This window comes from Atractosteus spatula, chromosome 7, assembly GCF_055471065.1.
Source record: "Atractosteus spatula isolate fAtrSpa1 chromosome 7, fAtrSpa1.hap1, whole genome shotgun sequence".
Classification (NCBI taxonomy): domain Eukaryota; kingdom Metazoa; phylum Chordata; class Actinopteri; order Semionotiformes; family Lepisosteidae; genus Atractosteus; species Atractosteus spatula.
Genome location: NC_142712.1, coordinates 5,605,558 through 5,621,987, shown reverse-complemented (window position 1 = coordinate 5,621,987; position 16,430 = coordinate 5,605,558). Strand labels below are relative to the sequence as shown.

The window sequence follows — 16,430 nt, the reverse complement described above, 5'->3', positions numbered from 1 at the left end:
ACCCACGCTCACGAGGGACGCGTGCGGTGCTCGGAAGAGCGCTGAAAGTATGACACAGCTTTGACTTTTAACTGTCTCTTGTTTAGGTAAAACAGCGGCTAAGATATTCGTGTCCCGCTTCATCACCTTTTGATTCATTACTCAGAGGCTGTGTTTTTTTTTCTTTCTGTGCCCTTTTGCAACACAGCCTTTTAAAACCATCTCAAGTCGCCGGTTCTCTTACTGTGGAAAAACTCCCCAGCGGGCTGTTTGAGCCCACAGCTTGTAAAAACGCCCTTGAATCAAAGACGTCTAGATGGAAAACCTCCTAGTAAGGTCTTTATAGCTTAATTGCGTTTAAATGTTCCTGTAATTGCCGTAATGCAAGACTCTGTTCGTTCTTTTGTGTTCAGGTGAACTTTTTTGAAGTAATTTTCAAAAGGGACACCTGGAGCCGCGGAGCCCCGGGGCATCGTCTGAGCCGCTCTGGGCTCTGGAAACTTTTTTTCCTCACATTAAAAAAAAAATTCAGTTCTGCCATTTCACAGCCGCTGGATGACATTTAGAAAAAAAAACCGCAGCAGTTGGTGACATCCGTACGTAAAGATACAGAGTCAAGCCTAGCAGAATCTAAGCTACATGTTGTTGTTGTTTTACAGCAGAGTACATTATACAAAAGAAGCAACGACTCTTGTAGGTCACGATTAGGAAAATAACAACAACCTTTGACTGCTTTGACAATAACATCTTGCCAGACCACTGTTGTGCCTTTCCCTGTTTCCCCTTGAATATAGCGGACTGCAGCAGCGGGCCAGACTAGGCTGGTGTACGGGCTGGTTTCAGACAGCAGGGGGCGCAGTGATGGCTTCAAGGCAGCTTGAGTGAATTGCTTTGGTGCCTTATTGTTAACTATTAAATGTAAATCATACAACCCCAGAATCAAACCCAGGACACTGAAGCAATGAAGCAGGAGACAGGAGTTTTGCATCTAATACTCAGACAATTGCATCTGTATGTGAAATACTTTTAATACTAAGGACATTTAACTCTCAACAAGCCAAACCCCCTACTTAAAAAAGCTGCTCCCTAAATTTTAGTACTTAATTACCCTTTATTTTCATTGAAGCTTACATGACCAGATGTAGAGCAAGATGTGAAATATCATTGTCGGAAATTCCGTTTGAAACAGAAAATAACGAGAGCTTAGGTTTCTGTTGTCTAGAGAGAGAGAGAGAAACAAACAATATCACGGTTTCACAAATGAAAGCTGTCCAGCCTCTGCGACTTGTGGTAAAGTAACTCAAACCTATCCCTGTTTGCTGAGCGCTGAAACGGGCGACTTCCTGTGTGAAAACGCCTGACCAGAAGCGCGCGAGCACAATGATGAGCAAACAGTTCGACTTGCAGCGCTGCACCCGCGCGGCTGGCATGCAGGCGTACGGTGCGATGGACTGCCCAGTGTATCACGGGAACATCAGCAGGCAGACCTGTGAGGAGCTGCTCTCCAAGAAAGGCAAGGACGGAGCCTTCCTGATCCGCGACAGCGAAACGATTTCGGGGGCTCTGTGCCTCTGTGTCTTGTAAGTACACACCGCGACGGGGGAGAAACCTGTCGGAGTCAGACTGTTCCTACGTTCTGATTTACAATTAGCCACTTAAGAAGTGCTGGTAGGCTTGAATGATTTGTTCCACATTTTCAGAATAAAAAAATCACAGATATACTTGCATTGAAGCAGAGAGATGCAGAGAGATTTTATGGAACAAGTGTTCGGTACCTGCGCTTGATGTACAGAACACGCAGACATCCTACAAACTGAATGTTTGTACTGAAGAGCTTTTTTTTTAAAAAAAAAACAGTGCTATGGAATAAAATCTTAAAATAAATTCTTTTGTAAGGCTTCTTTGTTATCTGAGAAGTTTAAAAGTCAGATACAAAGGCACAGATACAAATGGTATTATTTTTTCTTAATTATTGTATTGTTTTTTCTTTTTCTCAAACACTATGTACGAACACAAAATGTACCCAACAAAGTCCTGATTAACAGGGCCAGAGCAGATTCACTCTATAATAAGATTGGATTATTCTGTCATTCTACAGGTTCAGCACTAAACACTTCTAAAGCACTCTTCTTGAGAAAATCTGTCTTTTATTTTTTGTGTTTTTCATGATGTTTTAGGTAATACTAAATACTAAATACTAATACTAATTGACGAGAACTTCCAATATATTTTTATATCACCTTGATGAATCCAAAATGCCAAAAAGGATGGCTAACTGTAGATTTTTCCGAATGAAGATGCACCGAGAAGCACAGAGATTTTGAAAATTGCTGATCTTTCCTATAAATTCTGACCGCAAGTTTGTGAACACAACATCAGATATGAAGGTATCATTATTCAGGTCCTTCTTGGGGGAAAAAATGTTTTTTAAGAGGTGTAATGTATGAACATTGAAGCATGCCAGGAAGGCTGGGTACTGATCTGAAACACACAGAATCCCTAGATCAGGACTGACAGACACCAACATTCCTAGATGTTCAGAGCTTCTGTGTGCAATTGGAGAGCCACCTGTTTCCTCCATCCATGGAACGCGTGTTTTGTAGTTTGCACTGTTCTATGTCTTTCCTTTTTTCCCTTTTTGTGAAAGCATTTTTCTGGGAGCAAATTCTGATTTGTAATCTTCAAGTGCTCTGGTTTGGCACAGCGTGAATCCAGGCTGCTGGGATTTTGGCCTCAGTAGCTCTGGGGAAGGTACAGTAGATTGAGCACAGCCTGTGCACCTGCAGCTCACTCAGGGAGAGAGGTCCTTCTATACTGAAAACAAGCATGTTGCACGCTGTGAGAAACTGCTCTGCACTCACACCTTGGCTTTGTTTGTCACGGGTAGTTTTCACATCGTTGCTCTTCTAGAAATCAGGTGATTTGAAGAAAGACGTTACACAGCTTCAAAGCTGTGTTTATTTCATGAATGGTGATCAATTCCTTCTGGAGTTTGAAAATCTGCTTGGTGTTGCTAAGCTCTCACGTTACAGCGATAATGCTTTAATTAAAGATCCTCTCCAGCAAAAACTCCTCCAGGCCCAGGGAAATCTTGGGATTGTGAGCTGCAGTGTGTGCAGGTGCTGTGTGGCCGTCATGCCATCCGGTTTTGATTCGTTTATTTCTGAATCTCGAAACTCACTTTTTGTGCTTAAATTGGGACTGTGGTGTGTGGCACCGTTTAGAGCAGTGGTTCCCAGTCCTGGTCCTGGTGACACCTGCTGGTTTTCATTCCAACTCACCTTCATGGGATCATTGAAGCCTCACTGGATCTAAGAAATTGCTTTAATTGAATATTTGCACTTTGTTTCTAGTCGCACATATGGGATTTTATTTCACTTACAAAATACAAAGGTTGAAGTTCCAACATGTCTAAGAGCTGGGAGCAAACAGTTCACATTAATCTGATTATTAGCAAGTCAATGAAGGGCTTGATTGTAGAGCTGAGGGCTCGACTGGAACGAAACCAGCAGGCGTGTGTGGGGCACTGGGACCAGGACTGGGAACCAGCCCTGTCGTGGGGAATGAATGGTGACAGGATCTGGAACATGTTTTATTAGAAAACATGGTACATTGGTTCACCGTGAAGCTAGTCTGAGGAGGATAGATTGGGGAGCTATCACAGCGTGCTGGCGACCTCACACATGAAGACGTTCCCGCTGCTGAAACTCTGTCTTTTTGTTTCCTGTCCAGCAAGAAGAAAGTGGTCTACACATACCGCATCCTCACGAACCACGCTGGATATTACACCTTACAGGTAAGTGACGGACACATACGCAAGCTGTCTGACACGCACACTGAGCACAGGCAGCCTGGAGAAATGAACAGTTCACGAGGGAATCTGAAATACACCAGTACTGTGAAGCGCGTGTGACAGAGTAGAGGTTGTACCGGGAACGCCACAAAACAGCAGCTAGTGCATCACAAAACCCCTGATTAAAGGACACAGTTGAATCTGGACTATGAGACGGATCACAGCCATAAGTACCATGATGAAACAGAATCACCTGAAAAGATTTATCACAACAATATAATCTGGAAAAAAAGACTTCCAAATTAAAAAGACCTCCACATTAGGCACTATGTAAATAGCTGGGTGAAACTACCAAATACAGAGCAAGGAAATATGTTGCTCTGTATTTTTATAGCTTCTTACCAGCAAAGCGACCACAAGAAAATGATCTCAAAACTGTATAATATCATTGAAGATATGAGCAAAGATTCAACAGGATGTATTTAAATAAAGAACAATTTCTGCTGAACAGTGGAAGAATACATGCAGATATCATCAAAGCTCCACCAGTCAGAAACATTTGACTTGTTTTTTTATCGGTCCTACAATTCAAACCAAAAAGGAAGCAGTTCACAATGTTAGAGGTTATGTGTAGAGCAAGTAGCAACTCATTTACACGTATTCTGGTCCTGCCTGAAAATACAGTACACCAATACTGCAAATTCACACATTTTGCTCTTAATAATATAGAAAACCTAGACAAACCATTGGAATTCTCTGTCATGTATTTCGGTAATGTTACTTTTGACCACTTAGAAGTAAAGGATAGATATATGCTAGGAATTCTTTTAGCTGCCAGTCACAAGAAAATGGTTTGCTAACTCCCAACATCAGAACAATGGATCAATGTTGTGAAGGAGATTTTTATAATGGAGAAGATCACATTTTCTCTTCAGTTACCAATGGAAATCCTGGTAAGCCCGGATTGGGTCTGTGGTCCCATTGAGACCCCATTTTGTTCCGTGATAGAGGATGTAGCAGTGTTTTGTCTAGATTGCTGGTTATTTGTTGTGTTACTGCTGAGTGTATATCGAAATGTTACCTCCCATCTATCCTGGCATAACATAAGCAGTTAATTATATAAAAAACACAATGTAGTCGTGAAAAGCAAGGTGAAAGGAGTAAATTATTTTACTCCGTATATGTTTTATTTGCAAATCCTTTCATCGGTAAATAGTCAAAAAAAGTCATACGAATAGAAGATAACGTTGATTTAAACTCTCTTCAAATGTTTTACATTTAGAAAAGATCTCACCTTTTTTTCTGGGAGCAAAACACTGTAAAATTTCTGGCAAAATCACAGTACAGTGCACAGAGGCTCTGCAAAGCTTGGCCGGCAGCAGGGAATTGAGCAGATAGTCATTCCCAAGACAAGCAGCACACAGATTTGACACATCTGTTTTCATTTCTCAAAAAGTGAGATGAGTAATTGGATCTTTGGTGAAGGAAAAAAATGTTCATTGTGTCTGGCTATGATACAGTGTTACTCCCACATGTGTACGTTCATCATCAGTTGGTCCACTTTAAGATACATGTAGTCGGAAATATCAGCAGAGAGGCTGCATCACGTTCAGTGTGCTGAAGCTGTCGGAAAAGCATGTTACCATTGAAGCTGAATAATTTTGACACTCAAGAACCAATTAACAAGTAAATGAAAATCTAAACACGCAAACAGATTAATTACGTGATCAATTAGCACTGGAGAGGTAGAGCTTAGCTGGAATGAAAGCAGCAGACAGTGTTCCTCTTGCAGATGTCCTCTGAGCTAACCGTGATGGCTAGTTCAGAGCCCCAGACTGGCCATCAGGAGGGGGATGTTGCTTTACAAAATTGTTGGGCTGGTCATTAAGAACAGGGAGAAAAGTAGGAAACTTGATCAAATACTGGGCATTGTTGTTCATTTTTGCCTATTGTACGTTCTTCAGTTAACTAGGATATTGAAGAACTCCACCTTAAATGGGAATCGTACAGAGCAAACATAGAAGAGCACAGTCTACTCTCAGCAGGTCTGCAGAACTGTCCTCACCAGCTAGTCAGAGTTAAGGTACAGCTGGTCCTTCCTATCTGTTTTAATAATCACACAGCCACATTGGTAAGTCTGTGTGGACTGCAGACCTTATCAAGTGTGTTTTTTAAACTGCAGTGAGTTCTGAAAAAAAGGCCTTGTTAACCAAGGCAAAGAAATAGACCTCAGAGCTCAGTTCAAGGCGCAGTGGAGTGTAAATTCATATCACAGTCCACTGAGCATACCCCGGCTTAACTTTAAGGCACCGTGTGCATAGAATTATTCTCTGACTGAAGGAAATAGCTAAAACATTTTAAGTCTTTGATATTATATTGCAATAGGCTGTTAAAGAATTACAGTATAAGCACAATTATGAACATACTGTAAACACTTTTTTTATATTTGTCAGCTGGCCTGGTATGTTAATGTTATGTAAGTATTGTGTAATTTGTGTGAATAAAAGTTAATTAAATCCAGGGATTTCTCTTAGCTCTGAATGCGAGGTTTCTTATTGAGAAAGAGAAAATATTTCACACCGTTGCTATTTGTCTGAGTGTCTATAATGACATAGTAGAAGCTCACTTTTAAATTTTACAACATTGAAAAACATTAAAAGAAGCTATGAGAAAAAACTAAGACTTAGGTTGTTGCTTCCATTTGGTATTGCATATTTCCAGAGGATTTATATAAAATGAACTTGTTGATCCATATGTACATTAAGTAAATTTGTTAACTTACATCAGCGCGGCTGATTGTTGATACTCTGCTGTGCAAAAAAAAAACACAGCTTTTTGCAAACATGCTGAAATTAAAATAAATTAAAACTAATTTAAAAATTAATTAGTAAAAAATCCTGAATTTATTAAAAAAGAAATGAGTAAAAACATAATGGTCATGTGTCTGTGCATATAGAACTAATTGTGTTGGACTGGGGGTAACAGCACTTTTTTTAAATGATGAAGGTATTTGCTTGGAGTCTGCTAATCGGAGTTTCTGCTGTTCGGTTGTCATAGAGATGTGAGGTATTGAAAGTTTATTTGGCGTATGTCTCTCGCCGGGCTGAGGGGACAGTAGCCAGCCTGTGAGGGTGAGGCTGACAGGACCCCTGTCTTCACAAGGAATGAGCCAGGGAGCTGCTACGAGGGTGAAGATGGGTGGAAAGGAGGGCTCAACTGGATGTGTAGGAGAGAGGATGTGGGTGAGATTTCGAATTCAACCTCTTCCTGAGAAGAGGACAGAGACAGACAGGACAGAGAGGTACATGTCAGTTATCCCCGTACGATGCCTTGCAGAAGTACTGTATTCAGACCTGATACAGTACTTAATGTATAAAGGTCTGAATACCTTTGTAAGGCACTGTATTTAAAATGACTACCTTACATTATAAACTAGTTTAAAAAACACCATCTCGTTAATAATGTGTCAATAAAGCCAATCGTTCTGATCAAACTCTAGCTGTAGTTAGGAAAAACAATATTTTTTAATTTAAAGAATTTACACTTTCAAATATTATCCATCCAGGTAAAAAAAAAATCCCCATAAAAAAAACAATTAATCTAAAAAAGATGTGTTGGCTATGAAAGAAATGTTTGTCTTTGAGTGATTAAATAACCAGCTCAAAAAAGCAGAAGCAGGAGTGCCTTCAGGGTGTAGAGTTAGAGACAGGTTCAGTGGTTTGCTTAGTGGTGTAGCACTTTCTTACAAAAGCGGGTATTTGCTGTCTCTCTGAGCCGCAGGCTGTGCTCTGTGCTGAACAGCTGATCGGTTGAGACAGGACAGCCAAAGCCATGCTGCTCACAAACACCCTAACTGGAAACAAATTCACTTGTACCAGTTACATACAAAGCAATGCAATCACCAATGTGCTACATAGGAAATATAATGACGTGTCAATATTACTCCCAGACCTCCACTCTTTTATCTTATAGCATGGAACGTGACATAAAACAGACATGCCAATGGCACAGGCAGACACACTCCTGAGTTTTAAGTTTTCAGAGTTTTCCTTCTGCGCTCTTAATGACTTAATTGAATCAAGTAGTAGCTTCATTGGTTCAAGTTAGCACGACTTCCAAGCCGTTTAGCCACTGAAGAGTTTGAATCTTGTTTAGAACCCACAGCACCTAGGTACGCCAAGCACCAGGAGTGAGAAACACTGGATCATGTGGTAGCTGGAATGCAGTGAAAATGAGTTTTTCATTTATCTGATGGGCAAGGTCTGACAAGGGCTGCACAATGATGTACGGGCCTGAACACGCATGGATTTCACGCACAATTGCAATGTTCAAGATTTTGTTCAGTTGACAGAAAACGCTTTCGCGAAGACAAAAGGGATCTTGTTTTGAAAGAGTTCATAGATGAGATGTGCGCGGCTGGATTGCAGCCTATCTCACACGAGGTTCTCCGATGATCTTCCGGTCACAGCCTGCTTGTGCAGGAGTCAGATCTAAGTACTAACTGTAGTGGCTGGGTCCTTCAAGTCATGATGGTTGTCACCACAGTGTTTCCCAGGACCTGTGTTCCATGTAACAAAAGGAAAACCCATTAATCAGCTGTGCAAGACATGTCTCTGTATTTGGATGAGGGTTCTTAAGGAGAGAACTTGCATAGAGCATAGTGTTCTGGCGAGGAGGTAGGGTGCACCCCAACCTTGCGATTAGGTGTGTGAGCTTTGCACACAGAGCTGGAGGTGGAGACTGCAGAGCTGAAGAGCACTGCGGCGTGATTCTGCTAGCCATGGACCCTTTAGACCTGCTGGTTTGTACTGCTGAAGCGCTGCATTAATTCACCGCTGAACTAGAGAGGCGGTACACGCTGAGACTGGGACTTGTGCAGCTAGCCTTTCCTCATCATCTCTCGCACCCTCATCTGGTGGTTGGTGCGGTTTTCTGACTGAGTGTGAAGGGTTTTAGATCTTAGCATCTTTTTATCTCAGGCCTCAACATAGAATGTAAAATGTGAGCTTCTATATGCCTCTAAAACTATTAGAAACTATAATAATAATAATACAGTCCGCAGCCGTGAATCCGAGAGTGAATGAGTTTAGTTTCTCCGCTGGTGTGCTGTGGTTAGCTGTAGTGGTCTGTCACTTGACGGAACACTGAGCTATGACGTGACGGGATAGCTCCAAGGCGACTAACAATAAGACAAGATTCAGGCAGATAGGTTTTACCTGAGGTACGTTCAAGTACGGTAATTCTCAGTTTATGTGGGAGATGCGTTCTTGAAAATGCATAAATCAAAAACGAATTCTCCATAAAAAAAAATGCGTTGGAAGTGGGGGACGAAGACGTGTGTCCACTCAAAACATGGGTCTGAAAACCTAAACAAAAACAACTGCACAAAAATGTATTAATGTAAGATGTTTATATAACCGTACAACGTGTCAGTTTTCAAGTAGACTCTCTTCCAGACTGAGCAACTATCTTCAGTCCTTTTGCTGTCAGTAAGCCTTTTAAATGCCATTTATTTTGCATAGTATAGAATAAGTAACATCGTTAGTGTTTTCTTTAATCATTTTAATTATTGAATGCGAAGCGTAAGCGCCAACTTTTCTAAATTATTTAAATGTACTGTAAAACAAGTATTTCTCTGTCCCCCTTCGCCGCACCCTGACAAAAAAATGAGGCGTTTTTCTTATTACTAACCAACGCGTTATTAATTGTAAGACCCTGTTGAAGACAACATAATCCTAATTAAGTTATTTAATTTTAATTTAAGTTATTTTTTCTCCAACGAAACGGAATCTCGGTGAAAAATTTTATATTAAATAATGGTCTTTTTTACACATTCTTGGCGTCGAACTAAGATATTTTTCACAACTTTGTTTTGGAGTTTCGTGGGTTTTATTTTCGATTTTATACAAATTTAAACATACAGTATAGGCACAGAATACGACAGTAAAGGCATTTTTGTCGATTTATTAAGTCAGTCTGAGACATGGGTGAAGGACGGCGCCCGGAGAAACACCGAGGCAAACCCGTGCAGGTGATTCTGTTCGCCCGCGCCTTGCCTGTTGACTGTGCCCAAGCGTGTCAAAGTGTGAATCAGGCCCTCCTTAGTTAAGAAGTGCTGTATATTTTCAAGACCCACTGAACCAAAACGCGCGAATTAAGAGTGCTCGTGTCTGTACTGTGCTGGTTTTCGAACCAGTTCAGAAAACGAAGCAATTTGAAGTGCCTTGGATACAGTTACTGCAAGAAACAGAGTAAAAACCACAGAGCATGTGTTCCTGTTTCTACGCCAGCGATGCAAGGCAATCAAGCCAACAACATACTGTATACCACGACAATAACACGTGCGAACGCCGTGCGGATGCGATTTAAATTGGGTTACTTTCATAAAATCATAATATCTACAGTATACTTCACACCAGTCTCACACAGACGTCCACCCTTTGCCATCCAAATCAACAACAAAAAAAAACCCTATATACAGTAGCTCAGTGCAATAACACGGGAGCTGGCTCACAAAATTCAGGTATGTACTGAATTGTAATATGAATTCTACTTTTGTTTTAATAACAGAGGGAAGTTCACTTACTAAAAAAAAACATAAAGTTAAACTATGCACTCATGAGGGAGAAGCATGTCTTTCTCATTTATGAAAACATGTATTGATTCACCTGTGCATATACAGTATGTATAATATGTTATACTATATTATTATATTATTATATTATTTTAATGTCCATATTGTAACGCACACGGCCGCCTTTGCAGGTTGAGCGAGCCGGCTTTCCAGCGCGGTGACGTCACCGCCCTTCCCCGTGAATAGCAGGGACCTCAGCCGCTGGGCTGAGGGGAGATCTCCCTTTAGTTTCCCTTTAGGTCCCTGTTGAGTGACGCCGGAGGCCCGGGTTCGAGTCCCCAGCGGTGGGGGGGCCGACCTGAGGCGGCAGCGGCGAGGGCGCATACCCACGTGAACCCGAGAGCGCTACAATATTATTTATCATATAAATTCACAACGTGCGAAAACATTTTATAACAATACATGTTAAAATACATACAGATCTGAGAACCACGCTTTTATACCTCTCATTTCCGTTCGGTGTGATGCTTGTTTAATTGTATTAACGTGTCGTTATTTGCAATGTGGCGAGATTTACAATGTTATCATATGTCTCTTGCCGCAACCGATTTATAGTTCAATTTTTTGGCGATAACGTACTTTAATCAACACCGAAAGCGTCAGCACGTCTTTCAAGTTAGCAGCGATACTTTCATCCGCTGCCGGACAAAAAAAAAAAAAAAACTTGTTAGAAAAATGCAGACTGCACGCTGTTTAGAAAACTGCATCTTCAATGCCTTATAACCTCTCTGAATACAGAACAAAATGACGACTGTGAAATGCAGTCGTGAAAATATCGCTATTATGAGTAGTACTACAAGGATATAAAATGACATTATTAAATTAAATATTGTAAAGGGTGTCTACGCTTCTGGATTCTCTTGTGATGAGGCAAGTCGCTTGTTTCAGAAGGTATCGATCAGCTTGCAAGATTCACCTTAGATCTCCTTCGCCTTAATGTTAAAGAAGGATTTAATATACTGTATCAGAGAGTGGGTACAGAAATTGTAGCGTTTAAGGTGTATGTATTTTGTCTAGAGATTGTCTGACGTAAATTATAATGTATTACAGTACACAGTGCCTGCAGTTAGTACTCAGTCACCCCCCGTCACTGTGTTCCCTGTTCTGCTGGGTTTACTTTCTGGAGTTTATAAAAAAGGTTTGGGAGGGATGACAACAACCAAGCTCAATCAGACTCAGCTGTCAGCAACAATCCATTCCTCTCCCAAACGCTATAAATACCTATGAGATCCCTCTCTCATATGTCTCTTGCATCCCGCCTCCATCCCATCTCCACCTCTGCAGATGCCCCTTGGTCACCCTGCAGGGGGGGTCCTGGTCCCCTTGTCCTCTGGCCGGGAGACCAGCCCTCAGCAAAGTGGGTTAAGTCACAGTTTCGCTCCATGACACTTTATTCTTGGGTGTTTGTCACTCCTCGTGAAATGGCTACGCTCAGTGTATTCTTGCGCCAGGTCGCTGTGGATGTGGTGCTCTTTCAGCAGTGCGTTTCTGGTGGTGGCCCCGTATGATGACCAGAGCAACTGTTGTAGGGCAAAGAGCTGAGCTGTACTGTTTCCACAATATTCCAGCTAGGCAGCCTGTGTCAATAGACAGCAGTATAGCTGGGACACTGACCTACAGTGGACTGTAGAGTCCCATCCAGAGGCAGTCTAACACTCTGCTGGGACACTGACCTGCAGTGGACTGTAGAGTCCCATCCAGAGGCAGTCTAACACTCTGCTGGGACACTGACCTGCAGTGGACTGTAGAGTCCCATCCAGAGGCAGTCTAACACTCTGCTGGGACACTGACCTGAAGTGGACTGTAGAGTCCCATCCAGAGGCAGTCTAACACTCTGCTGGGACACTGACCTGCAGTGGACTGTAGAGACCCATCCAGAGGCAGTCTCGAACTCTGGCTTTAGGTTGCAGGATTAACTTTCAGGGTATATTAGCAGCAAGGTACCCACAGGCTCGGAGCTTTGTCTTAGCTCCTGTAGTTCAGGGAGAGAGTTGGGAGACGCGAACTGTAGAGAGTTTAAATAGCACGGGAGAAGTGCACTGTATCCTGTGCTTTAACATTAGCAGCTAGCCGGCAGTCCTGATTCCAAATCAAGTTTGATGAGTTAGAAGGAGATAACGGAAAACTTGCAAATTTTTGATAGATCCGGAGCGACCTTAGCATTTTTGTTCACTACTTGGTGTCCCAGATTTAATTCTACTTCTCCAGAATCTCTGCTGAGTGGCTGATTAGTGCTGATGCTAGCTGAAAACTTGGCGTCAAGTTTTAAGCTTTGCTTGTGCACCAGGGTGAGTTTCTTTCACTTTCTTTCTTCACTTTCTTATTGATGGGTGAGCGCAGTTAAGCATGCCAGGCTTTCCCAGCATGTCTATTTGTGATAAGCAAGGGGAATCTCATCACAGGATAACACCGTGGAGAGGAGCAGAAGAAATCCTGCTAACTGATATGATAAATGAACTAACCTCCGAGATGAAACGGGATCTCGAGAGTGGGCAGGATTCTCCAAAAAGGGACCATCAGTACATTGTAGGAGCCTGGAGCGGTTCCGCAAGCCGAGAACTGTGATGGACTGCCACTGACACTCCGGTGTCATCCTGGCTCTGGGTTGCTTATTGTGGCTCTGGGGTCAGGGGTCAGGGTCAGCATTCATCACAACCTTACATCACCACGTGCAAGCCACTGTGGATATCAAACCTGCTCTTCCCGCCTCACTTACACACAGCTCTGTCCCCAGGCGTCTCCAGGCGTGGAGGAGAAGTTCTTCAAGACGCTACAAGACCTGATTAGAAACTATAAAAAAAGTGGCCAAGGGCTGGCAGCTCATCTTCACCACCCTGTGAAGAGAAAGCAGCAGCATCTGCCCATTTATAAAAACGTTCTTGACGACACCCCTGATTATGAAGGTAGGTAAAGTGTTGAAGCAGTTTGATTAGTACTAATGGCTGTAATGAGAGTACTGTATCATGTGTGGCGCAGTGGAAATTTTGCTTTCTGTCGTATCCTGGTGCACTTCAGAATACGGGATCTTTGCCTCCTATAACAACACAATAATGTACTCTTAATTCCTCCAACTGTAATGAGTCCCCAGTGAAGAGGTATGCGGATCCTATTCAGACGCAGGAGCAGATCGATATCGAAACAGGCGTACAATCCGAAACGCCAGGCGAGATCGTGGTCGAAAGGCGGAAGGTAGTTCGAAATCCAGGAGATGCGAAGAGAGGCGTACAATCCGAATGAGTAGGCGAGGTACAAGGTGGAGGGGCAAAAGGAAAGTTCAGAAGCCGGGAGAAGTATCGCAAGCGAGGTACAGTACAAACAAGGCGGGGTAGAGCTCTCTAGGAGAAGACTCAATACCGAGCAGCAGGAAGCGGGTCTGGATGGTTTAAATAGCGTTGCGAGCCGCACGGTAGAGCGTGTGCTGGTGGATTAACACTGCGGCGGCGGTTGTTATTATCAACCCGCTGCTGGTACCGATTAGTTCTCTTGAGAGTTGATCTCCGCTGGCTAGCGGTCGTGACACTAACTCCATATCTGCAGGATGATGTCTGCCTGTCTCTGAAAGTGATCTGATGTGCTGACAGTGATATTTGCAAAGGTCAAATACCCATGATTTTTTTCCCAGGGCATGCATGAGTCACGTCAGCAATGCAAAATGTGTTATTTATGTTAAACATGTTAAAATAAACATGTTATTTGTAGGTGGCTCCACACCTACAAGGGAATAGGAGCTGTTCATGTTTTGCAGGTGACTGCAAATATTGTTGTCATTTCCTTTCTAAAATTTTCCTCTCCATAAAGTACTACCATGGGTTTCATCAGTTTTTCCTCAACAGTTTTGCTCCTGCTCTAGAGTTGTCAGTTGTTGTCTAGAGATTTTCTTGCTTATTACCGATTTTATCCGAGAACTGGGTGTGTATGTGAAGAGAACCAATTTTGTTTTAAAATCCTCGCAAAATACACACAATCAAGTTTTAAGTCTTCTGCTTTGTAAACTGCAGTAGATGAATTGAGAACACCTGTGTTTCTGAAAGCATGAGAGATGTACATCGAGTATATAGGCAGCTAACAGAAGAGTAAAAATCACTCGTATTTTGATACGGGAGTTTTGCTTTGAAAGTCTCCACCCTTTCTTGTATTCAAAGCTTCTAGTATAAATGCTTTTGTTTTACTCTATTGTTTACAAAAATACAAAAAGGCAAAAGGAATATGCTCTGTTTCAGTATCAGGAATCTGAGGACACCCCTTTAATAAGGTAGGAAACGTTGGGAAATATTTTTTTTAAGGAGCCTGCTTCTTCTCTGTGTTCCAGATATCACTGACAAGGATTATGTGGATGTTCTTCCTTCATGAAACTGTTGTTACGGACACAGAAAAGAGGAATGGTGACAGCCAACACCCTGAGAAAGCCTCGAGAACTGTCACTTAAAAAACTCCAAACTGAAGAAAGTTTTCACAACTTTTTTTTTTTAAAAAGAGAGGGAACCTGTAATGCCATCTTTTTTGATGTTTTAGTCCTCAATGTGAAATTCACGGCCTGAATTGTAGCATTCTTAGAGAAATATGTTTGAAAGGAGGAAAATGATTGATAAATGCTGAAATGAACAGATGTGGGGGAATGAATCTCAGACGTTATAAGACTCAAGCGACAAAGTACGAACTGTCAGGATAGATTTGTCTCTCGCACTGTTCAAAAGATAGAGGCAATATATTCAGATCACTGACTCCAATAATAGTGAAGAAATACAGTCAGCTGTATGATAATGCCTAATTAGCTTTAAATAATTCATCTTTGTGGATAAGTTCAGTGTTCATTAACTACTCTCACATTTGCTTACTGCCAAATACAATAGAGACTGTCAATACAATACAACTCACTTGATGATAGAGAGCCATGGATCTGCCTAGTTAGTGGAATAAACCTTATGAAACAGAACCTTCATTAGGTACAGCAATCTCCCGAACATGGTAAATACATTGAGTATATAAAAATGTTAAATATATTTAAAAATTTCAAGTAATTTATTTGATAAATAAAGCGCAAGTACTGTGGCACAGTGGTTATTATTGCTGGTTTAATGCCTGACCTTTGCTGCTCGGAGTCTGTATGTTCTCTCTGTGTTTATGTGGTTTCGACTGGGTGCTCCACTTTCCTCCCACAGTCCACAAACATACTGGTAGGTTAATGGGCTACTGGGAGAACTGGCCCCAGCATGAGTGTGTGCGTGTCTACGTGTCTGTCTGCCCTGCGATGGACTGGTGTCCTGTCCAGGGTGTACCCTGCCTTGCGTCTGTTGCTTGCTGGGATAGGCTGTGGCTCCTTCCTGACCCCGTATTGTAAGAAGAGGTTAGAAAATGGATACATACACTTTAAACATGCTTAAACTGAAAATGTTTCTAATTGTTTGTAATCAATAATATATACCTATGATGTGTTTGTCTTGTGCTGTCTATGGCGAGTACAGTATTTTCTTTCTGTGGGATTGTAAAAAAAAAGTTGTAAATAAAACTTGTAAAAATTGTAAATAAATATGATTAAAAAAATCTAAATCTGCTGTAATTTTTTATTAGTGTATTCTAGATTTTATACAGTTCAAACTACTGTATTTGCAATCAGAATTGGCATTATTTTCCACTCTAAATGTTTTGTATAAATAAATACATACTGTAAATATCTAAGTACTTTGTGGTTTGCATATTTGACAATCCTGAAGGTGTGTATTAGACTCTCTTGCCAGCTGTAGGCCTTGTGTCTCTGTGTGGTGATCATGAGTAATGACTCATACTCTTTTTTTAACTTACTTATGCGGAAAAAAAACCCTGTTGTAAAATCCATGCACTGTGTAAGAAATGCAACACTGAGCTTACCAGTAACTTGAAAAACAGGAAAACACAGACTGATTACTAGCATGATATAGTGGGCAAGGGTCCTTAGTGTCAAAATTAAGATGAACTTTGAACAGATCAAAATAAAAATAGCATGTCATGATCACGACCTAAGCCCATCTCCTATGATGTCGTGTCTGT

General features: G+C 41.6%; 1 protein-coding gene across 1 annotated transcript; it reads left to right on the top strand.

Moving 5' to 3' along the window:
- The first annotated feature begins 1,359 nt into the window (after positions 1-1,359).
- Positions 1,360-15,819, top strand: LOC148830275 (SH2 domain-containing protein 1B). Its single transcript, XM_088922038.1, has 4 exons — positions 1,360-1,559; positions 3,712-3,775; positions 13,141-13,309; positions 14,716-15,819. Exons 1-4 carry the CDS (start codon positions 1,360-1,362, stop codon positions 14,754-14,756), a joined length of 474 nt encoding a protein of 157 aa, XP_088778164.1. The 3' UTR covers positions 14,757-15,819.
- Positions 15,820-16,430: the final 611 nt, after the last annotated feature.